Source organism: Leucoraja erinacea, chromosome 37 (assembly GCF_028641065.1).
Source record: "Leucoraja erinacea ecotype New England chromosome 37, Leri_hhj_1, whole genome shotgun sequence".
Lineage (NCBI taxonomy): Eukaryota > Metazoa > Chordata > Chondrichthyes > Rajiformes > Rajidae > Leucoraja > Leucoraja erinaceus.
Genome location: NC_073413.1, coordinates 8159465 through 8183910, shown reverse-complemented (window position 1 = coordinate 8183910; position 24446 = coordinate 8159465). Strand labels below are relative to the sequence as shown.

General features: G+C 47.2%; 2 protein-coding genes across 7 annotated transcripts in view; one reads left to right on the top strand and one right to left on the bottom strand.

The window, feature by feature from the left end:
- The window catches only part of fuz (fuzzy planar cell polarity protein), a 40972-nt gene extending 34290 nt beyond the window's left edge, over positions 1–6682 (top strand). For all 4 annotated transcript variants that reach the window (XM_055663277.1, XM_055663276.1, XM_055663275.1 and 1 more), the window contains one exon: positions 6439–6682. The gene's annotated coding sequence lies outside the window, so the exon portion shown is untranslated. The remainder of the gene's footprint in view (positions 1–6438) is intronic.
- LOC129713896 (AP-2 complex subunit alpha-2) overlaps positions 1938–24446 on the bottom strand; it is a 66464-nt gene continuing 43955 nt past the window's right edge. The window contains exons 15-24 of one of the 3 annotated variants that reach the window (XM_055663264.1): positions 24132–24271; positions 19586–19648; positions 14739–14816; positions 11264–11346; positions 10163–10252; positions 7014–7137; positions 5676–5792; positions 5403–5472; positions 4770–4904; positions 1938–3220 (exon numbers count right to left, since the gene is read on the bottom strand). In XM_055663264.1, the coding sequence (XP_055519239.1) occupies positions 3143–3220; positions 4770–4904; positions 5403–5472; positions 5676–5792; positions 7014–7137; positions 10163–10252; positions 11264–11346; positions 14739–14816; positions 19586–19648; positions 24132–24271 (978 nt within the window). In that variant the 3' untranslated portion in view covers positions 1938–3142. The remainder of the gene's footprint in view (positions 3221–4769; positions 4905–5402; positions 5473–5675; positions 5793–7013; positions 7138–10162; positions 10253–11263; positions 11347–14738; positions 14817–19585; positions 19649–24131; positions 24272–24446) is intronic. The other 2 variants (XM_055663265.1, XM_055663266.1) reach the window with 2 other exon arrangements.

The following is a 24446-nucleotide window of genomic DNA, read 5'->3' as shown; positions in this document are numbered from 1 at the left end:
ACTGCAGATGCTAGAAAAAAACAATCGTAGGTAGACAAAAAATGCTGGAGTAACTCAGCGGGTGAGGCAGCATCTATGGAGAGAAGGAAGACCCGAAACGTCGCCAATTCCTCCTCTCCATAGACGCCGACTCACCCGCTGAGTTACTCCAGCATTCTTTCCGTCTACATTGAGGACTTTGCCCGAGGTGATGCAGTGAGTGTTTTTGCAGTAATGACAAGGCTGGGAGTTTTATTCACATCCTTTGTTCTCTTGTATTTTTCCTTGCAGGTTACATTTTGACAAGCATTTGTTTCCGAGGTCACAGCAACTCCATTAGTTATTGGTCCATAATTACTTGACAGTGAAAATTCAACATGGTTTCCCTCCTCCCCCCCCCCCCCCCCCCCCCCCCCCCCCCCCCCCCCCCCCCCCCCCCCCACCCCTCCCCTCCCCACCCACTATCCACCACCAATGAACATACTGGTGCTATTGTTGGAGATCAAGTCTTTCAAAGCGGTTTTTGCCATTTCACATAGAACTACAAAGAAACCCCATTGCCAGGTTGTCCAGTTGCACAAGTTAGTTTTATGTACAGGCATTAGGCAGACGGGATCCTCTTTATTAGCAGAGAAGTTACAGCTGATCTAGGTAGGGTACGCACAGCACAAGATTGCCCACCATTTGTACGAGACGCCACAGAAAGTAGCAGGTTGAAAACAAGTGGAGTCAGGGATTCTCAAGCAAGCCGGCCAGTGCTGGAGGTTAACAAGATGTCCCCGGAAAATGGGGGGAACGGTGCTTGGAGTTGGGAGCAGAAGGGGAGGAAAGTGGATAACTTAACCTTGTGGACGAGGAGACTGCTGCAAGGTGCGTTTTGCAGTCCTGCCCCAACTCCCTCGGTTCACGAGGCTGCATTAGATTCCTTTAATCCGCTGAAGTGCAAATGCAAAAGGCAATCCTTGGAACCAGCTCACAAACACCGATAGATATTCCACGCTCCAAACTGAAAAGGACTATCACTGATATGAAAGCAAGCTCGGAGGAAACCAAACTATTCTGTTCAGTTCGTTCCCGCAATGTTAAGCATTCATGCACAATAGCACGTTATTTGGAACTCATTCTGGCGAGGGGGGAGGGGGGGGGGGGGGGGGAGAGAGGGGAGAGGGGAGAGAGGGAGAGGGAGAGGGAGAGGGAGGGAGAGGGAGAGGGGGGGGTGAGGGATAGAGGGAGGGAGAGAGGGAGAGAGGGGGGAGAGAGGGGAGAGGGGGGGGAGGGAGGGAATGGGGAGAGAGAGGAGGGAGAGAGGGAGGGAGGAGAGAGGGAGGGGAGAGGGAGGAGGGAGAGAGGCGGAAGAGAGAGGGGGAGAGAGGGAGAGAGAGGGGGGGAGAGAGAGAGAGGAGGGAGAGAGGGAGAGTGAGTAGAGAGAGGGGGAGAAGGAGAGAGGGAGAGGGATAGAGAGGGGGGAAAGAGGGGGGGAAAGAGAGAGAGATTTAGTAGAGAGAGGGGGAAAAGAGAGAGGGATAGAGAGGGGAGAGGGGGGGGGAGAGGGGAGAGGGGGGGGGAGAGAGGGATAGAGAGGGGGGAGGAGGGGAGAGAGAGGGAGGGGGGAGGGAGAGAGAGAGGGGGAGGGAGGGAGAGAGAGGGGGAGAGGGGGAGAGAGATGAGAGGATGAGGGGAGAGGGGGGGGAGAGGGAGTGGGGGAGGGAGGGGGGAGGGAGGGAGAGAGGGGAGGGGGAGGGGGGGGGGGGGGGGGGGGTTAGGTACAAGCAGCATGGCGATGGTCAGAAGGGTCGGTAGTTGCATAGAGCAGAGGGTTTTTCCAAAATCTACTAACGGATGGTGTGTAGTTTCAAAGGGAAGATTGGAAGGGAACAATCTCAGGGAGTTCCAGTCTTTTTGCATGTAAAACAAAACCTTCAGCAAAAGGTTAAAATAAAAAAAAAAAATGCCCACCCTTTAACTTTCAATGGTGACATTTAAACAGCTAATTTAACATCAGAGACCACAGAGTAAGTTGGTCGTACAGGTATTTCTATCCAGCTCTAAGAAAGAGTTATATACAGATACATTTTACAATTACTTCATACATTTTTTAATATAAGAAATGACTATATCGATTAACAGCGAGATGGGACAGCAAGCCTTTTGGTAATCGGGCATCAGCTCTTCAGGTGTAAAGGTGGTGAGAGAAGGGGGTGGCTATCCTGTGTCCACTGGACAGTATCCTACCTTCCCCCACTCACCTTCACTGATGGCAACAACTTCTCATTGGGTCACACACACACACACACAGTAGACATTCCCCATCGCTCTGCCTAAATCTCCCAGTCAGCCTCGACGGGCCATTCGACTGTGGGGCATGTCTGATTCCACACCTTCATGGGACATCTACAAAGCACTTCCAGAGAACGATTGTCTCCTTTCCCCAACTGGTCCCAAGGGGAATAACTAGCTTGTCACACACAGCCTGTACCCTTCCTGGTTAGTACGTGACCCACCACTGTGCGGTGGGCCATGCTGACCCAAGCAGTGGGATTGAGAGGAACCACTCTGCTGAGTGACGTGCACTCGAATCCCGTCACTCCTTGTGGTAGGAAGAAACTGCAGATGCTGGTTTAAACCGAAGATAGACACAAAATGCTGGAGTAACTCAGCGGGACAGGCAGCATCTCTGGAGAGAAAGAGAGAGTCTGAAGATGGGTCTCAACCCCAAACGTCACCCATTCCTCCTATCTCCAGAGATGCTGCCTCTCCCGACTGAGTTACTCCGGCATTTTGTGTCCACAGTCACTCCTTGCTGCAGGAGGGAATTATAATCAAAGTCCTCTCAATATGTTGGCCGAGTTTTATCACAGGGGGAGGATATACTATGGGGTGCCACGGACTGCACTACAACCCCGCTCATCGCTGCCACCTTTGATGCCGCGTGTACCAAAGAACTTTGCAAATCCCTCCACAATAGCAAAAGAAGGAAAACCTCCACAGAACAATCACGTAAACATATACTGTAGTTAAAGGACGTCACATGATACTTGAAGATTTCACTGGATGTGGCATGGATATAGGACCTTCATGTACTCGTGCACACATACACACACTCACGCTCAGACACACACAAACACGCAGTATAGTGTAAGAGATCGGTTACATGTGGCAGACTTTAGAACTGTTGGGACAGTAATCCACATAGTCGCTTCGACACAGTTTCCTTGCTTGTGCGTAGTGTGAGGCGATACATCTGTGATGCGGGGGGAGAGAGAGAGAAGCAAGATTACACAACAAATCATATCAACATGCAAGTCCCGACCACACGGGAACCCATCAAAAAGATAGTCGGGCTGACTAAACCCTAGAACGATGTGCATCTTGTAGCAATGTTACAACATTTTGAGATTTTAAAAATCAAGTCTGTAATTTATCCCATCAGATAAAGCATAAAAATAAGTTTAATTTGACACCTAATTCACTTTCATATCTCAAGTATTTAAAAAGTTATGGCCATTTTCATACTCGGAAATTAGCATCTTGTTCCCTATTGATTTTCTATGGACATAACAAAAAAGCTGTGATCATGGACAGTCAAAAGGCCATAATCTTCTTAAAAATTAAGAGAACTGAATGAAATTTTCAGTTATCGTAGATTGAACCATTCTGAAACAAACATAAAATAATCTAACTTGGATGACCTGAAATTAAAGCATATAATTAGTTAGTTACCCAAGTGTAGCAAATTTCAAACTTCAATTACTAGATCTAAACATCTATCCATTTCTTAATAAATGATTAACGTTTTTTAAATAGCCCAAGTGTCCAAATAATATTCATAAATAATTCACAATAAAACATGATTTTAAAATCTCATTTACATTAATTTATAGGCCAAATGGAAGGAATTTAGTGTTCAATTGCTGTAAATTAAAGTCATTTTAAATCAGCTTTCTAGTGGGTTCCTGTGAATGCGCTGGTTTAGAACATTCACATTGCGCTGGATTTGTGCCCTCAAATGCCCAGAAAAATACTGCGGGATATAAAGAGCCCAAAATGAGCTACTCGCTATAGAAAACTTTGTATACAGGGTTCTTAAGAAGCCCCTTTTAATGTAAAAATAAGGTACATACCTTTAATTGTTTGCTTTATAAAACCCTGGGGCTGCGAGAGGTCGCGGGTTTAGAGAGTGATTTTTAAACTACTATAACTATTATAAAAGGCCATAAAAACTAATAATACCTTTTGCGACGGGGTCTTTCAGCGATTTTCCGTTAATGATTTACTAGGCTGAACATTTTCGATTGCAACAGCCTAGTAAAAATCGCGTTTTAAACCCGCCCCCTCTAAACAGCGCCAAAATCACGTACAAGGGGTGGGGCAGATTCTCAGACACGCTTCAGGTAGGTTTTGTAACATACCTACATCTTGTGCGGGAAAGAACTGCAGATGCTGGTTTAAACCACAGGTAGAAACAAAAAGCTGGAGTAACTCAGCGGGACAGGCGGCATCCCTGGAGAAAAGGAATAGGTAACGTTTTGGGTTGAGACCCTTCTTCAGAAGATAGGTCACTGAAGCGTCTGAAGAAGGGTCTCGACAGGAAACGTCACCCATTCTTTCTCTCCTGTCTGACCCGCTGAGTTACTCCAGCTTTTTGTGTCTATGATGTGTCACTATCTTGTCCAGACTGGGCATCGAACACAGTTCACCCATTAGTCACGTTCCCTATTTTTACCCCAAACTCATTCCAACATTCCCCCACGCCATTGAATAACTGTACGCTGAGGTTAAACGTCACCAACCTGAGCCTGACCGTTGGGTTCCAACCGCAACAGACACCCAACCTGGATGGATTTTGTGTGAATGATTCCCGCACCGACAAAGTTGTCCTGGTTGGGGTCGACGTCCTGCAGCAGGGCGGTGCCGAATCCTATCAACTGCCGGATGGAGGAAGACACAGAAATAAACTGAGATCCTAGGCTCAATGGGCCGAAGGGCCTGCTAGCCACGCTGTACCTTGAAACTAAACTCATCCAGTGATACAACCACAAGGAAATCTTGCTCAGAAAAAGTAAGGAAGATGGAACTGGATGCCATAGGGAGTATTTGGGATGTACAGCGTATTTAAAAATGAAGCGGGGGGGGAGGGGCGGAGAGGTGAAGAAGAGAAGGAAGGTGGGAGAAACATAGAAAATAGGTGCAGGAGTAGGCCATTCGGCCCTTTGAGCTGTCGAGCACAGAAGCACGCCCCTTGGCCCACCTTATCGTATATCTATACCAATCCCATGTCCCAGCACTTGGTCCTCAGCCAAGCCAATGACTTGGCACAACTTTCCTGGTCGGCACAGTTCAGTCGCTTGGTGGATTTGCCCGTTGAGGTAACGGATTTTGTTTCGGGAGGGTGCAGGTCATGGAAGAGGGGTAGAAAGGCTTACCTTGGCCTTGGTAACCTCTGTGTCCATAGGGTGATTAGCTTTAAAGATCTTCTGTGCTTCTTGTTGGGGGCTATGGAGACAGCAAGAGAACGAAAAAGCTTGGTCAATAACGCTGCCGATATTGAAAGTTGGAGTGGTTACAATGCAAGGCAGCTGCGCCATCTACAAATCTTCTCCACGCGCAAACTCTCCACTATCCACTCCACCCCGCGACTGCCCACTATCTCCTCCCTACTGATGTACTTCCCCGTGTCTACGGTGGGCTTCCTGTACCTGCTGAGCTGCCTCCAGCGCTGGAAGAAATCTTCAGATGCCATCTCTGTTGGCTGGAAAAACTTGTTGATGGTGATGGGCAGCTTGAGGGTGATATTTTGCAAGGTTCCGCCATATCTAGCAACGGAAAAGGAGGATTTTAAACAATCACAATTGTGGTATATTCTTTAAACAAAGACTGTGAGAAGCACTGGCATAGCCCATTTCAATAGCAGGTCCGGGCTGCGGGGCAGAAGTCTTCCCGAGGAGCCGTGGTGACGGAGCTGTGCCCGCCTGGAACCCAGGAGAGAGCCGCTGGCGACGTCAAGGGCTGGGAATGGGCCGGTGGAAGGGGTGAACCGGGGCAATCAATGCTTCCAGCACCTGCTAGGATGGTTCTTGGTCCTCCAAAATATTCCAAACTGGAGGTGGTGAAGGGAGGGCTTAAGCCAGAAAGGGTTATTGGGAAGAAAGAGTAAATTTAGTTGTGTCTGGTTGGGTAACTATAGTTAGGTGGAGATTATTCCATGCTTTAATTGTGCGGGGGAAGAACGAATTGCTGTAGACATCTGTCTTTGTAGCTGGGATCACAAATTGGATCGAATGCCCTCGTCTGCTCCTAATTGGTTTGGGTTTGGTGCAGGTCTTGTAGTCTATGTCGAGCTGGCCATTTAACATTTTGTAAAAACAGGTAAAACGGTGAGCTTCACGTCTGTCTTGGAGAGGGTTCCTTCCACCCTAGAGAATTCAGAAGTTTGGTGACACTCGCTTCTCTCTCTCATAGGTGTTAGTAACAAATCGAGCTGCAGGAGGCGACCCCGGGACACAAAGATGGCCGGGCCAGGAGAGGAGAGGGACTTCAGTTCATGATCCTGTACATCGACTGGACTTTGAATAATGGCGGCGCCCGCAGGTGTAATACATGCAAAAAGAATTTCACTGAATTCCAATTTCACAAAACTGAAGCTGTGTAGGAACTCTGTAACCAGTTTGTCGTTTATTATCATTTGTACATATGCTTTCAATAAAAAATAATAAAAATAAAAAAATAAATTAAAAAAAATAAAACAAAAAGAATTTCACTGTGTGTTTGCATGTGTGACACAAAGCTCCGCCATTGAACAGTGTAAGGAAACTGAGATTCATAGTTGGTAACAGTTCTCCTCTTGGGCCTAGATTTAAGGCCTGTTGCCGAGGACCTCTAAAGGATGAATTGAATGCACAAATGGAGGGGGGAGCAAGGAGTTTCGGAGAGAAAGGGAAGCAAAGAACCAGAGAGGAAGAGGAGAAAAGAAAATAGAAAGTGAGAGAGGTTTCACCAACAACAGGGAGAAGCTGATGACATTCGGAACACGGTACCTGAACTGAATGTTGAGTAGAGGGGCTTCGGTGAAATCTGATAAACATTCAATGTTGATGACTTGTTGAACCTGCGCTCCACCTTCCACGATGGGCTCCACAGGCTTAGCCTGAAGATTCAGCTGTGGCAAGCGTTAAGGAATATATCACAACTGTTCGTAGACAAAAATGCTGGAGAAACTCAGTGGGTGCAGCAGCGTCTATGGAGCGAAGGAAATAGGCAACGTTTTGAGCCGAAACCCTTCTTCAGACTGATGTGGGGGGGGGGGGGGGGGGGGGGAAGAAGAAAGGACGAGGAGGAGCAAGAGGGCTGAGGGAGAGCTGAGAAGGGGAGGAGACAGCAAGGGCTACTGGAAATTGGAGAAGTCATTGTTCATGCCGCTGGGGTGCAGACTGCCCAAGCTGAATATGAGGTGCTGCTCCTCCAGTTTCCGGTGGTGCTCACTCTGGTCATGGAGGAGGCCCAGGACAGAAAGGTTGGATTCGGAATGGGAGGGGGAGTTGGAAGTGCTGAGCCACCGGGTGATCAGGTTGGTTAATGCGGACCGAGCGGGGGTGTTCGGCGAGACGATCGCCAAGCCTACGCTTGGTATCACCGATGTAGATCAGCTGACATCTAGAGCAGCGGATGCAATAGATGAAGTTATCACAACTGTTTATTGTGAGGCACTCACTTTCCCTTCCTTCTTCCAAGTTATTTTTTAAGTGCCCTCACTCAGTACACTGGCATTTCCTATCTTACAATTGCGAGTACACTTTGAAAGTACTACTTTGAAAAAACAATTAAGTTCCTTAACCAGATCGACACAAAATGCTGGAGTAACTCAGCGGGACAGGCAGCATCTGTCTCTCCAGATATGCTACCTGTCCCGCTGAGTTACTCCAGCATTTTGTGTTGATCTTCGGTGTAAATCAGCATCTGCAGTTCCTTCCTACACATTTTGTCCTTAACCAGGATGTTGTCTGCCTCTCGTCTATTCCCACCACCTCTGCTGTATCCAGTACCTTTCACTGTTTCTTGATATCATGTGGAATTAAGGAAATTTGCTGACGATTGAGCAAAAACCAAATTGTTGGAAGATCTCAAGGGGTCAGGCGGCATCTGTGGATTGAATGACAGGTGATGTTTTTGGTCGGGACTTTTCTTCAGACGGAAGAAGAGTCCATTCCCATCAGATGCGGACTGACCTAATCAATCTGCTTCCGCAACCCTTCCAGGTACAGGTGCACAACCTTTTATCCGAAAGCCTTGGGACCAGACACTTGTCGGATTTCGGACATTTTCGGATTTCAGAATGGAAGATTTTTAGCGTAGATTAGGTAGGTAGCGCGGGCGGCTTGAAAAGTCTGGAGCTGCTGCCTCCTCCCGGGTGACCAGGAGACTCATTGCATAAATGTTAGTCAGTTAGTTTGGAGGGATTTTATGTGGTGGTGGTGGAGTCGGGGTGAAGGGGGAAACTTTAATTCTTAGTCCCCTACCTGGTCGGCGACTCCCAACCTCGCGGAGCTGGGGGCTCCGTCCGGCCGCGGGCGGCGCCGGTTGGAGCTCCGACCCCGGCAACTCTACCCCTGGCTGCGAGGCGCTCCAAATCCAGCGCCGCCCGCGGTCGGACGTCCCAGCTCCGGGAATGTCGGGAGTCGGCGGCGTCGCAGCGCTGGGATACCAGCGGGGAGCGGGCAATGCCTTACCGGGTCGCCGTGCGGCAAGCTCCGGAACGCTGTGGCCGCCTTCTTCCAACATTCGCGGAGCGTCGCTGGATTTGGAGCCGCGGAGCTGGGGGCTCCGTCCGGCCGCGGGCGGCGCCGGTTGGAGCTCCAACCCCGGCAACTCTACCCCTGGCTGCGCGGCTCCAAATCCAGCGACGCTCCGCGATGTTGTGTGTCGGCGGCCACAGCGCTCCGGAGCTTGCCGCACGGCGACCCGGTAAGGCATTGCCCGCTCCCTGCTGGTTTCCCAGCGCTGCGACGCTGCCGACTCCCGACATTTGCGGAGCTGGGGCGTCCGGCCGCAGGCCGCGCTGGATTTGGAGCGCCTCGCAGCCAGGGGTAGAGTTGCCGGGGTCGGAGCTACAACTGGCGCCGCCCGCAGCCCCACCAGCCACAGCGCTGCGGAGCTTACTGCACGGCGACCCGGTAAGGCATTGACCGCTCCCCGCCTCTCCGACCAGGTAGGGGACTAAGAATTAAAGTTTACCGCTTCACCCCCCTTCACATAAAAGCCCTCCAAACTAACTGACTAACATTTAAGCAATGATTTACAGATGTTTAAGCGTCTCCCGGTCTCCAGGGAGGAGGCAGCCGCTACAGTAGTACAGACCTGGGTTGACCGTGGGTCGTTTTGGGTCAAGTTTGGCGCCAAACGCGAGCTTTGGTGCGCAGACAACATCTGGAAAAAATGGCCGGTTTTCGGAGCTTTTCGGTTTCTGGAACACCGGATAAAAGGTTGTGCACCTGTAGTACATTCCGGATCAAAAATCCCTCATAAAATAAATGTTCCTCCTATCTCCTTTAAGCCCCGTCCCACTTTCACGACCTAATTCATGACCTCTGCCGAGTTTGCCCTTGACTCATACTCGCACCCTGGTCGTCACGAGGTCGCCGGCAGGTCGTAGGGACTCGTGGCATCAAGTAGGTCGGGGTGTTTTTTCTAGCCTGATGAAAAATGTCCACGAGTAAAAAAGGTTGTGAATTAGATCGTGAAAGTGGGACGGGGGCTTTAGTAATTTTACTAATTAGCCCAAATCTAGGTTTTCTGGTTACCTGCCCTCTCAACGACACCAGGGTCATCAAGTCTACTCCGCCATTCAATCATGGCTGATCTATCTCTCCCTCCCAACCCCATTCTCCTGCCTCCTCCCCGTAACTCCTGATACCCTTCCCGATCAAGGATCTGTGAATCCCCGCCTTAAAAGCATTAATTGACTTGGTCTTCACAGCCGTCTGTGGCAATGAATTCCACAGATTCACCACCCTCTGATGAAATAAATTCCTCCTCAGCTCCTTACTGAAGGTTTCATCGTTTTATTCTGAGGCTGTGGCTTCTGGTTCGAGGCTTTCCCACGAGTGGAAACATCCTCCCCACATTCTTTGTTGACCCTTTCACCCAATTCAAGTTGAGCAGAAATAAATAAATCACATCAAAAGGATATCACTCTGCAGGTCGCCTGGACAGTTGACATTTACAATGAAGTTGAGGAACTGGACTGAAGTCTTGTTCCCAAAGAACAGATACATTCGACCTAGATGCAGAGACACAAGAAAGTAATCAGTACTCTTGATGGCGGCATTGCCAAGGCCTTCAGCAAAGCCAGTCAAAACATTGGTTTAGAAATCAAAATGTCTGTTCATCAGCACATCTAATCTTCGAAGTGGAAACAGTAAGCAAGCACAACATGCAGAGCTGGAAGCCTTTTCTTTCATTTTAAAGAGTTAGATCTCAAATAGCTTTATGAAACAGATCTCCCAGAGTGACGTACACTGTGATGGAGATTAGGGGAGTCACTCGCTGAATGATCCAATATAGTGCAAGTTATGTGTGGGTATCAGTGGTAGAGTTGCTATCCTACAGCGGCAGAGACCTGGGTATGATCCCGACCATGGATGCTGTCTGTCCGGATTTTGTACGTTTCTCCCCATGGCCGTGTGGGTTTTCTCCGGGTGCTCTGGTTTCCTCCCACACTCCAAAGACGTACAAGCTTGTACATTAATTGGCTTCAGTAAAAATAGTAAAATTGGCCCTAGTGCTAGTGTACAAGGATCGCTGTTTGGCGCGGACTCGATGGGCCGAAGGGCCTGTTTCCGCGCTGTTTCTCTAAACCAAACTAAAAGGTTGGGACAGGATCCATCTTGGACAGCATTGCCTTTAGAAGGCAAATAATAACCAATTGATTCTCATGATACAGCCTGTCATAGTAATGGCTGCCAGAAGTCTAGTTTGAAGAAACTTGGAAAAAAATGGGGTGAAAGGAAAAAGCACCAAACAACTTGAAGATTTATATTTTCAAATACAACAGGAACGGGTTATGTTGCTGCAAGAGTGAATACCTGAAATATTAACATAAGCCAAACAAGCATCATCAAGGCAAAGCAAAAGACATCTTTTGTACCAGAGCAATAGACGGGGACATGAATAGGACAGGTTTGGAGGGATATGGGCCAAACGCGGGTGGATGGGACTGGTGTAGCTGGGACATTTTGGCTGGTGTGGGCAAGTTGGGCCTGTTTCCACACTGTATCACTCCATGACTCACCCAAGTTTTGCCGGTATTCGGATTTTATTCCAATCTGGAGAAGCTGGTTTTCAAACAGGACCCCATTGTTCTTGCAAACAAACCTAGGTTAGGAAGAGGGACGGGTGAAGAGCAGGCAAGAGAGTCAGTCATGTTCGCAGGTACCGTTCAAAGATACAGCCAAAGCATCACACTAGCGGGAACAGCAGCCCAAACCCAGGCCTAACTGCTGCTCACATTTTGACATCAACACTTCCCCGATAAGTCTGGTGTTCATGCTCATTGTCCTACAAGGTTTGCCCCTACAGAATTGAACTCCTATCTTTTTACAACTCAAATTTCCCTCTTCAGATCCAACCCAAGCTGGGAAATACAAAATCCAAAGAATGACACAAACTGCTCGAGTAACTCAGTGGATCAGGCAGCATCCCTGGAGAAGGTGGATAGATGGCATTTCGAGTCGAGGACCCTTCTTCAGACTGATGAATGCTGTTGCACCCGCTGAGTTTGTCCAGCACTTTTGGCTACCTTCAGACTGATGAAGACAGATTCTAATTGTGGTGGGTAGTTTACAAAGGTTTAAGAGAGCAAAAGAGTGGAGATAGATTTTAAAAATCAAAAGACAAAATGTCCCATGTGTGAGATATGTGTGAGAGAGTGAGCATTCACCTGGAGGGTTTCGGGCAAAGGCCACCTCACCCTGTAGCCCTGCGATGTCTACAGTCCACACTGTTAATATCAAGACCCCTCACTTCAAAACCTCACTAACACACTGCTGCTCCTCACCTGCTGTGTAGAACAGTGCCTCACTCCCCACGTAAGGATACAATGTGCTGGAATAACTCAGCAGGTCAGGCAGCATCTCTGGAGAACATGGATGGGTGACATTTCGGATCATGACCTTTCTTCAGAGTGAAGAAGTGTCTCGACCCGAGACGTCATCTTTCCGTGTTCTCCAGAGATGCTGCCTGACCTGCTGAAGTACTCCAGCATTCTGTCTCTATTTATGTATTAACCAGCATCTGCAGTCCCTTGCTTCTGCCTCCCCATGCTTGTTTACACTCAGTAGCAGGCTGAGCCATGCTAATATTTAACCTATTTCTCCACAGTTGAGCAAAGCCCATGCTTCAGGCAATCAGAGTTCATCACTCTTCAGCCAATTAGCCATGGCCAGCATGCAACCTTTCATTCTCAAGCAACTGACTTTTACTCTAATGTATGTATCTAATAGCCACAAATACTGCACTGACATTTTAATAACTCTGGCACTGGCCACTCAAATCAGCTGCCCTGGACATTTTAATGACTGTTTTTTACTGTATTTTAATGTTGCTGTTTTACCTGCTTTTAACTATTTATACTGTTTCATCAGGTCCTGGATTTTTTATACTGTTATAATGTGTGAAATGTTTAAGTTTCATGTGCGATGCTCCGGTATTCCCTGGGAAACATCTTCTCATTTTGCACTGTACAACTGTTGCTTTGCAAGATGACAATAAAGGTGATTGATTGATTGAGTTAACCTGACTATCAAGACCTTGTGTTCATCTACTCCATATTCTCTTGGCTAAAACCATCTAGTTTTCCCTTATACACACACCTGGCATAGAGAGAATATTATCTAATTACAAGGAATTGCAGTGGCTGGTTTATACCAAAGAAAGACGCAAAGTGCTGGAGTAACTCAGCGGGTCAGGCAGCATTTCTGGAGAGCATGGATAGGTGACATTTCGGGTTGGGACCCTTCGGAAACAGTCCCGACCCGAAATGTCACCTATCGATGTTCTCCAGAGATCCTGCCTGATCAGCTGAGCTACTCCAGCATTTTGTGTCTATCAATAATACATTTATTCCTTCGTGATGCACCAGTTACTCAGGCTGTATCATTGGACTAGTTTGATCTAGCTGTGCAAAACAAAAAAACTTGCCATATTCCTATGTAATATATTGATCAGATCACCTTTCGATTCCCAGGAATAAAGCTTTTCCCAAGCCCGATACCCTGGCACCTTCCGAACAAATCCAATTTGAACCATCTAATAATCGGGCAATTAAACTCTACAATTAGTTGTCCTTACTATCCACCTGTAGGATTTGTAATGAGATTGCAAGAATGATAAATCAGTTTGTAAAAACGATAGGAGTTAATTTAAAAGTCAATATGGATCTTGTTCACTCATTTTTGTCCCTGCAACTCTGCCTTTTCGAGACTAGAGAGTACAGCTGCTGACCAGCAGGTGGTAGTGGTGCACCATGAAACACATTGGCAATGAGAAGTACATAAACTCCAGGCCCTGCTTCATCGTATCACTGGTCCCTCAAAAGCAATGAGAATCCTCACAATGTACAACAGTTTTCACCAACTTCCAAAATTCTCCACCTCTGCTTAGCCACCGGTGGAAACGTACACAGCTGCCTACGTGAGTGAGGCTTGCCACAGGAGTCAATTTAGAGCAGGTGACACTTGGTGATGTGGCACCAAATGGTGGCAACTGCACGACTCACCCTGGTCATGATTTGATCATTACACTAATGTGTAACTCAACCTCTTCTACTTGGCATAGGACGAGTGCACATGGTTGAGCTGCTGCCTCACAGCGCCAGATCCTGACCCCGAGGGCTGTCTGTGTGGAGTTTGCATGTCCTCCCTCTGACCGCCTAGGTTTCCACAGGATGCTAGTTTCCTCCCACATCCTAAAGACGTGCGTGTTTGTAGGAGCGTATAGAACTAGCGTGTGAAATGGTTAGCATCAACATAGTGGGCCGAATGGCCCGTTTCCATGCTGTATCTCTAAACCAAACTACTCATCTTGGTTCTGTATTGTTTATCTTCCTTTCCCAACAAAAATCTCACACTTCTATAATACTCTTTCACAAACAAAAACTGTGGTGAACAGAGTGTGCATAGCACCAGGGATGCATCACCCTGTGTATGAAGAGCTGCTTCCTGACTTCATTCCAGAATAGCCCGATTCTCATTTTGCATGACCTCTTTGTTTTGGACTTGGTCACAAGAGGAAAGAATTAATTTCTGTGTCTATATCTCATCAAACTCCTTAATTAACCTGAAGAATAGTCGATAATCTGTAACGATCAAGAGAATACATACAGGTTTTTGACTCAATATTTTTAGCCTCAGGTATCATTCTTGAATTTGTTCTGCCATCTATCCCTGGGAAAATACACTCACTAAAGACGATGGCACAAAGATTGTGTGGGTTAAAGGCCACTTGACGTTCCTTGTTAGAAACAGTAAAGCAAACCACTGGATTAAAATAAACACAGAGCACCGGTTACAAAAATCTATTCTGAATAAACACTCAGTGGCCAGTTACAACTGTTGAACTTTGTTATCCGTAGTGGAGGGAGGAGGGGGCTGTCCCCTCAACAAAAAAAAAAACCCACGCAGCCTCGACTTTTCTTCTCAAATGACACCTCGCGCTCATGTACGAGAGGAAAGCATCCTGCAACAGACGTAGCAAAATAATCTCCTTACTTGTTGAGGAGATCGTCAGCGTCAGGCACAGGCAAAGAAGCATCCTCAGAGCCAGCAGTAGGCACAGTCGTGACACCACTGGGGTACAGCGAGGGAGAGAAAGAGAGAGTGAGAGAGAGAGAGAAAGGAAAAACAAAAGGGCACAAGGAGAGAGGGGCAGAGAGAGAAATTATTACAGAGAAACGACGTGGGGGTATAAAGCACAATGGTGTTAATAAGCATCGGAATGTTTTGCAAACACTTACACTAACATTATTAAAGGTAAAAAGGTTTAATTGAAGAGGCAGAATGTTAATAGTACTCGGAGAAGGGAGCATGCACAAGTTTCAAATCATCAAAAAGAAAAATCCATGCTGGACAACATTTAATCAGGATAATGACACACAGGTTTGGCCTCTCTCCTCATAGAGTCTTTTCCTAACGTTGCTGATTCTTCCTGCTCCTAAATCACACCTGCCTCTGCTACCTCACCCAACAGTTTGACGCGGCACGGTGGCGCAGCGGTAGAGTTGCTGCCTTACAGCACCAGGGACCTGGGTTTGATCCTGACTACAGGTGCAGTCTGTACGGAGTCTGTACGTTCTCTGCGTTTGTTTTCTCTGGCTGCTCCGGTTTCCTCCAACATTCACATTCCAAAGACATACAGGCTTGCAGATTAATTTGGCCTTGTTAAAAAATGTATATTGTCCCTAGTGTGTGTAGGATTGTGCAGGTGAACGGAGATCTCTGGTCGGTGGGGACTCTGTGGACCTGTTTCCACATTGTATCTCTAAACTAAACCAAACTTTGACCTCTGGAAGCATCATGAACAAGCTCTTGGCACACAGACACACAGGTCATTGGGATGTGATTAGAAACAGTATACCGGGGTGGTTCGGGCAGTCATGGTGGTGCAGCGGTAGAGTTGCTGCCTTACAGCGAATGCAGCGCCAGAGATCCGGGTTCGATCCCGACTACGGGTGCTGTCTGTACAGAGTTTGTACGTCCCCCCCGTGACCTGCGTGGGTTTTCTCCGAGATCTTCAGTTTCCTCTCACGTTTCAAAGACGTACAGGTTTGTAGGTTCATTGGCTTGGTAAATGTATAAATTGTCCCTAGTGGGTGTAGGATAGTGTTAGTGTGTAGGGATCACTGGTCAGTGTGGACCCGCTGGGCAGAAGGGCCTGTTTCCATGCTGAATCGCTAAACTAAACTGATATCTCACAGGCCTAGACGTGTACCAGAACCAGGCTGCCACTTTCATAACATCATTCATGACATGAAGATATCTGGTGACATGCTGAGACACCGAGTCATTCCACCAAAGACTAGCCTGGACAATACAATGAAGTGCTGCTTCATTCAGTGGTTTGAACAACAGCCAACATTTCTCACTTTTATTGCTGTTTATTTCCCCCACTTCAATTAGGAATAACAAATTAAATGCCTGGTACAAACCAAGATAAGACACAAAATGTGGGTCAGTAACTCAGCGGGTCAGGCAGCATCTCTGGAGAAAAGGAATAGGTGGTGTTTTGGTTCGAGATCCTTCTTCAGAGTCAAGGGAGAGGGAAACTAAAGGTATGAAAATGTAGGAACAAATCAGAGCCGCCACCGATGACTCAGGAAAAGTAGAGCCCACAATGGTCCATTGTTTGCTGTGGAAGAGGTGATATAGAAGGGTAACGAGCAGTGAAATTAGCCAAGATGACTAGGGTGGGGGAGGGTCAGAGAGAGGGAATGCATGGGTTACTTGAAGTTAGAGAAACCAATGTTGATTTCTCCTGCTGAGTAACTCCAGCATTTTGTGTCCATCTTTGGTGTTAACCAGCATCTGCAGTTCCTTCCTACACATTTTGGTTACAACCCAAATCTCTTTGAGATTGAGTAAGCTGTCAGCATGGTTACAAACTGGGAAATGCATGTGTCAATGGCCCCATGGAATTACAACCAACCAGATGCTTCAATACATTCTGTGTGGGACTCGCTCGCCGAGTGCAAGCCAAACCATTCCTTGGCCAACTTTGGAGAGAAGGACCAGGAAGTAGCAAGGAAGTTGGAGGCATATGCTTCCATCCAGAGTAGACAAAATACTGGAGTTACTCAGCAGGTGAGGCAGCATCTCTGGAGAGAAGGAATGGGTGAATGAGACCCTTCTTCAGACTCGACCCGAAACGTCGCCCATTCCTTCTCTCCAGAGATGCTGCCTCACCCACTGAGTTACTCCAGCATTTTGTGTCTACCTTCGATTTAAACCAGCATCTGCAGTTCTTTCTTACACATGCTTCCATCCAGATATATGGCACACCTTATGACTGCCAACCATAGGCAGGGTTAGTGGTGGTCTACAACAAGAGATGCAACGACAGATGAGAAAATAAACCAATGGCCTGGAAGTGGCTCATAATAATCGAGTTACAGAATGCAATTCTAGTGTCAAGAGTTACCGGATATCAAGATATGCTATGTTACAAAACAAGTATAATCACGATAATCTAATCAAAAGCCAATTAATGGGCAGGGAATTCCAAGACCTTTGCAGCAAAAAAAAAACCTGAAAGAAAATGAAAAGCTCAACTTAGGGGGCAAGTGATTTGGACCGAGCTTCAACAGATTTGACTCACTGCTCAATTACTGGTTGTGGTGTGAGACTCGGGCGTACGGGATATGTCCGTCCGTTCTGCGGTCGATAAATCACTTGCCTGAAACTGGAGCTCATTTTCATTCAAACAAAAGCAACAGGTAACATTCGCCAAACTGAAAATAAGAAACGGAGAAAGATTCAAACCCGCTACTCATCAGCGCACTTCGTTCCACTTAAAGACGGTTCAGATTAAATTCTCCCCATGCAGAGCCACAGAGGACGGAGACACGAGAGACTGCAGATGCGGGAATCTGCAGCAACAAGCAATCTGCTGGAGCATTCGAGCAGTGCCCATGGATGGAAAGGAACAGCTGACATTTAGGCCGGCACAATAGCACAGCTGGTAGAGTCGCTGCCTCACAGCGCCAGAGACCCGGGTTCGATCCTGACCTTGGGTGCCGTCTGTACGGCATTTACATGTTCTCCCTGTGACGGAGTGGGTTTCCTCCGGGTGCTCCGGTTTCCTCCCACATCTCAAACGATGTCAGAATCAGAATCAGAATCAGAATCACACTTTATTCGCCAAGTATGTTTGGCAACATACGAGGAATTTGTGGGTGGGTGGGTTTATGGGTTAAGTGGACTCTGGAAATTGCTCCTAGCGTGCAGGGAGCGGATGCAAAAATGGGATAACATAGAATCAGGATGAACGGATGATCGACGGGTGGCGTGGACTTAGTGGACTGAAGAGTCTGTTTCCATGCTCCATCTCCAAACTAAGCCTTGTATCATTGCCAGAATCAACCAGAAACGTCGACCATTCTTCTCCATCCACTGATATTGCTCGACCCGCTAAGATCCTCCAGCAGATGGTTTGTTAAGCCATAGAAAAGTTGGCTTCACTCAAGCCACTTCAAATCTGCGTTCAGACTGAAGCGTGGACATAGAACATGTCAAGCAAAGAGCATTCCCAAGTCAATGCACACAAGCCGATACGTGCCGAATGCAACCAGGACAACACCAATCCATGAATTCAGCACATGCCCTTATTTCACATTACACATCTACTTCCGATTTAGAGACTGGCTTCTTGAGTCACATTGCACAATTTTTAAACCACAAGGTTATTTTTCATTAATTCACTACCATTTATTGGTCATCCCCTAGTGATAGTGCAGTGGCTTGTTAGCCACTCTGGGGGCTGTTATGAAAGAAGTCTTTGCTGTGAGCACGAGATCATACAGGCCGTACAACTTTAGGCTGTGCACGCTTACGCAAGAAGAAGTAGTATCTGGCTCGCTCATTAATCCGGATCGTGGACCAGGGATCCAGAGAGAGATAGTGGAGTGTGTGGCCGGAGCAGGGGGTTCAAAGAGTGGCCGGGGCCGAGTCCAGACTACAGACCAGGAGTTGGGATCCGGAAAAGCATGGGGATCCGGAACAGGGGTCGGTTTGAGATACGGCGCGTTTACTCGCTCCCTTTAAATTTTCTGGTGAACCCCATTAGTTTATCAAATAACATCCCAAACAAAAAGAGCAAATTAAAAAAGTGTTTGGGAATTAACAGCAGTGATATACAATAGGCCAGGGAGTCAGCTAATCTAACCTACCAAAGTCCTGGGGGGTTTTACTTATTGGAGTTTTAATTTAACCATTATCGATAGTAAATAAACCTGGAACCAAAAAAAATAATTTTGTTGAAGTACATTCTCAAGCTCTTAGATTCTCAAAACCAAATTCATGTCTCCTGAATAATGTTAGGTTTTATATACCTGTTTAAACCACCATTACCCAAACACAAACCCAGAAGTGAGCCCATCCTGTACATGGTCGGCAGATTACTTGTCCGCTCATTAGTAAACCTCATGTGGTTTTAGTTACTGGACCCTTTAGATCGCCACTACATGCAACTAACTCAAAAGGAATATATTAACATCTTCCCGTGAGATGCCTTTGCCTGCAATCACGATGTAAGCTTTGAACTGAAAAACAAAAATACTTCAAAACGTCAGTACGACTTTGCAGGCAGCTAACATGTTTTAGTAATTAGAGGCTGTGGACAAGAGCAGTTTCAAAACCCCTCCCTCGCTTACTGAGAGACTTTGGGCTGTGATGGCCAAAATAAGGAGCAGAATGTCACGTCTTGTATGTACATGGGAGTCATTCTGGACCCTGGACTGATTCAAAGTGGGGGACGGTGGTGGTGGTGGGGGGGGGGCGGCGGGGAGAAGGAAGGAAGATGGGATGGGAACAGTCCAGCTTTATCTCGGCAGTTGATGGCTTACTCTGGACCCAGGGCTGCATCCACCAACAACGAGGTAGGGCTCTCACTCGGCAGATCCAAGCTTCTGCTCCATCCCAAAAGCAGAGGCAAGCATGTGGAGGAAGAGAGAGAGGGAAAAAAAGAGAGACCAAAATCACAATACAACCGCTCTACGTAACCACTCCAAAACATCTCGCAAGCTTTCTCCGTAAAATCTATGGATTTAAAAATGAGCATTAGATTAAATTTTGTAGACGGGCACAGGAGATGCCCGTGCTGGGAAGAGTGATATTTGCTCATTTAACATTAGGCACTGCTTGGACTAAACCTAGAACAAAGGTCATGTACAACACCATCCCATTCTCAGGGAGCAGAAAGCTTTTTGTACCATTTCACATCAACCACGTTCAGAGACCATTCCTTACAGCAGTAAGAGGACATTTTTACCCCGTTTATACTTGGTAATCATGGTTATTAGCACAGAATCATAGCCGTGGACAAAGGAACCAGGCAGAAGCCGACTGCACCTATTTCACTTGTAAACAAAAGATGATATCAATCATATTTGGTCTGGGCTAAAGTTGAGCACTGTTCCCAAAGGTAAAAGGAATTTTGGTATCCTTTCCACAAACCCCAATTTCAAAGATATGCTTTGCAACTGTGCACTTAAAGAGAAAGAAAAATACATTGGTGACACCTGCTTACATATTAGACAGATAATTAGCAACCACAACCAGAGAGCAGAGACCCTTATGCCCCTGTCCCACTTAGGAAACCTGAACGGAAACCTCTGGAGACTTTGCGCCCCACCCAAGGTTTCCATGCAGTTCACGGAGGTTGCAGGTAGTGGAAGCAGGTAGGGAGACTGACAAAAACCTCCGGGAACTGCACGGAAACCTTGGGTGGGGCGCAAAGTCTCCAGAGGTTTCCGTTCAGGTTTCCCAAGTGGGACAGGGGCATTAGACTATCCTTGACCTGACATTGCTAGCTTCACCTTGCACTAAATGTTATTCCCTTATCATGTAGCTGTACACTGTAAATGGCACGATTGTAATCATCTATTGTCTTTCTGCTGACCCGACAGCACGCAACAGAAGCTTTCCACTGTACCTCGGTACACGTGACAATGAACTAAATAAACCAATTATTAATGTCAGAGATAAGTAACTCAAAATAGGATTTGACATCTTTTGGGCCAAAGTTTAGATCCAATGCAGATTGCCAACACAGGATCCAAGGCAGAGTAAAACTGGTGCATAATCATCAGCATCATCATCATTGTTGAAAACATCAAAGGGCACAGTGCCTTACAATGCTATGTGCTCGCAACTTCTACTAAAGTGTGGATGGCCGTGGGCTCGCTAGACGCTCATCCGCCCTTTGACAGGTCTTGTGTTTGGTCCTGCTGGGGGTCCACAGCCCCTCTCCTCACCTGGCAAACCAGGTGGGGGAGATGGTTTAGTCGCCGACTATCTGACCATGGAGCAGGTAGCACGGGATTACATGGTACCCGTGGGGGGGGGGGGGGGGGGGGGGGGGGGAGAACTCCCCCTGGCCTAAACTGGTTCTTATTTGCACTGCCTTTGTCAACTCCTGAAGCAAGAGTGATGCGAAGAGGAAAAACCATGTTGCCTCGCCTTGCAATGTGACCACAAGCCTCTGAATGATTATTGGAACCATCTCAAAAGACTTCACAAAGTAAAATGATGTTGCTGCTATTACAGGAGTTAAGACGGGACCTCTTGTGGTGAACTCCAGAGCCACATAAACCATTAACAAACTGACCCTGCCAGAGGAGTTTAACATTTTAAACTGTGCTGCACACCCTCAATACTAATACTGCATTGACTATTGACTCCATTTATACCTCACGCTGCCTCAGCAAGGCCAGCAGCATAATCAAGGACCAGTCGCACCCTGGCCACTCCCTCTTTTCACCTCTCCCATCGGGCAAAAGGTACAGAAAATGCTAACCACCAGATTCAGGGACAGTTTTTTCCCCAGTTGTTGTCAGGCAACTGAGCTGGTGACTCTCGAACTATCTTTGATCGGACTTTGCTGGCTTCACCTTGCACTGAACGTAATTCCTCTTCTACACTGTAAATGGATCGATTGTAATCACGTTTTGTCTTTCTGCTGCCTTGTTAGCACGCAACAAAAGTTTTTCCCAGTACCACGGTAAATGTGACAATAAACTAATCGAAACATTTAGGATTGCTTGTTCAAATCCTGGGGTGGAACACAAATACTAAACCTTCTGTTGCGGAGACGAAATTGTGTTAGTCCTACCTAAGCAAACACTTGACATTAGTTAACACGTATGTAATAGCAAGTGGTGCCAGTAGCAACACCAGGTGCATGGATAAGACTACAGACTTAAGCTGCAGCATCTTAATTTGGGATTGGGTGAAGAGCTCAGCACCCCTATTCTGTATGCACACAAACTCAAATCCCGGGAGTGCAGTGTTTCTTTGAGTTTATTATTTGAAGCCAGTTACGCCATGTCCAGGAACAGTTGGCAGTCAGCATGGTGCAGCGGTAGAGTCGCTGCCTTACAGCGAATGCAGCGCCGGAGACCCGGGTTCAATCCCGACTACGGGTGCTGTCTGTATGGAGTTTGTACATTCTCCACGTAACCTGCGAGGGTTTTCTCCGAGATCTTTGTTTTCCTCCCACATTCCAAAGACGTACAGGTTTGTCGGTTAATTGGCTTGGTAAAGGTAAAAATTGTCCCTAGTGGGTGTGGGACTGGTGTTAATGTGCGGGGATTGCTGGTCGGCGCGGACCCGGTGGGCCGAAGGGCCTGATTCCGTGCACCCTCAGATGTGCTTTACATAGAAACAAAACCCAAAATATTTTACCTCTGTGCTTCGTCATAACTTAGCTGGGTATTGTGGTAATCCCTAATGTACAAGAACTTCAGAATTACTGGAAACTGTCCAAATGTCACAGCAGTTAAATGAAGAAGGAAATCTGAGCCAAGGATTCTTCGCAGTGGAGTGTACATAAATGAATGCTTTTAAAAAACATCTCACACAAGCGTTACGAATCATAATATATTTACTCTGATTGAGCAATTCTGATTGCATTATGACCTGGTGTGGAAATTCCAACACAAAGCCATGCGTTGGGTTTTGCAGAAAGTGCTAGTCTCGTGCCAGTCTATCACCGGCACAGCCCTACCCACTTATAGCATCTACACAAGGCACTGCCTCAAAGCAGTGGTATCTACCATCAAGGAACCAACCCCACCATCGTTGCTCTTGTTGCTACTATCGGGCAGGAGATACAGAAGCCTCAAGTTCCACATCACCAGATTCAGGAACAGCTACTTTCCGAAAACCATTTGGTTCACAAGTTCGAAGAGTAGAATTAGGCCATTCGGCCCATCATGTCTGATCTCGGCCTCCTAATCCCATTTTCCTTCCTTCTCCCCATAACCCTTGACACCCATTCAAATCAAGACTTTGTCTATCAAGCCTTATAAATATCCACTGACTTGGCCTCCACAGCCCTCTGTGGCAATGAGTTCCACAGATTAACTGCCCTCTGACTCAAGAGGGTTCTTGAACCAATTCATGCAATCCTAATCCTACTTTAACAATGTAACACTAAAGATTCCCTCTTGCACTACATAGACCTTTGTTTTCCAATAGTCTGTGAACCAATGTCTTGTGTTTAGCAAAGTCTTTTTTTCCCCCCCATTTCTTTTGACCTGCGGAATTTATGTATAATTGGTGTTTTTGTGTGACTGTCGGGAGTTCTGCACCTGTGAAGCTGCTGCAAGCAAGACTTTCATTGTATCTGTCTGTACCTCATCGAGCTTGTGCATACGACAGTAAACCAGACTTGCTTTGGAGGCATCCATTGCAGAATTGGCTTTGGAGTGATGCACATTTTGAGCGGCACAGTAGCACAGCTGGTAGAACAGCTGCCTCACAGCTCCAGAGACCCGGGTTCAATCCCGACCTCGGGTGCAGTCTGTATGAGGTTTGCTCGTTCTCCAATTGCACAGTTTCTTCCGAGTGCTCCCACAACCCAAAGACGTACAGATTTGTAGATTACTAGGGGCCACTGTCTTAGAATAAAGGGGAGGTCATTTAGGACTGAGGTGAGAAAAAGCTTTTTCACCCAGAGAGTTGTGAATTTATGGAATTCCCTGCCACAGAGGGCAGTGGAGGCCAAGTCACTGGATGGATTTAAGAGAGAGATAGGGGCTAATGGAATCAAGGATATGGGGAGAAGGCAGGCACGGGTTATTGATAGGGGACGATCAGCCATGATCACAATGAACTGCGGTGCTGGCTCGAAGGGCCGAATGGTCTCCTCCTGCACCTATTTTCTATTACGTGCCCCTCGTGCTTCGAGAGTGAATGCGAAAGTGGGACAACATGGAATGATCGATGGTCAGCATGGACTCGATGGGCCGAAGGGCCAGTTGCCGTGCGGTATCGTTCAATCGCCAAAGCAATTAACTTGTGCTGGCCCGATTGAAATTAAATGGCACCAGAGTGGCAAACCCCCCCCTCACCAACTAACAAGAGACGGACTGCATCCTCTGCACTTACCGGGAGAAATTGTCCTCAGCTCCGGGTGCCAGAGCCCCAGTGGCGGGCATAGCATCGGAAAACACGTCAACCAGCAGGCTGCCCCCACTGGCAGGGGCACTCTTCAGGCCCAGCAGGTCGGCAGAAGGTGAGGGTGTGGACTGCATGAAACAAGAGAATCAATGATAGATTAGCCAGAAATTACAGCACCAACTCACAGTTCATTAATGCAGCCCAACATTAAATGGTAGGCCAGCTGTTTCTTTTCACCTGCTTTAAAGACTGGGCTTTAAAAGCAGTTAAATTAAATCTGTGCAAACACTGCTTCAATGAGTC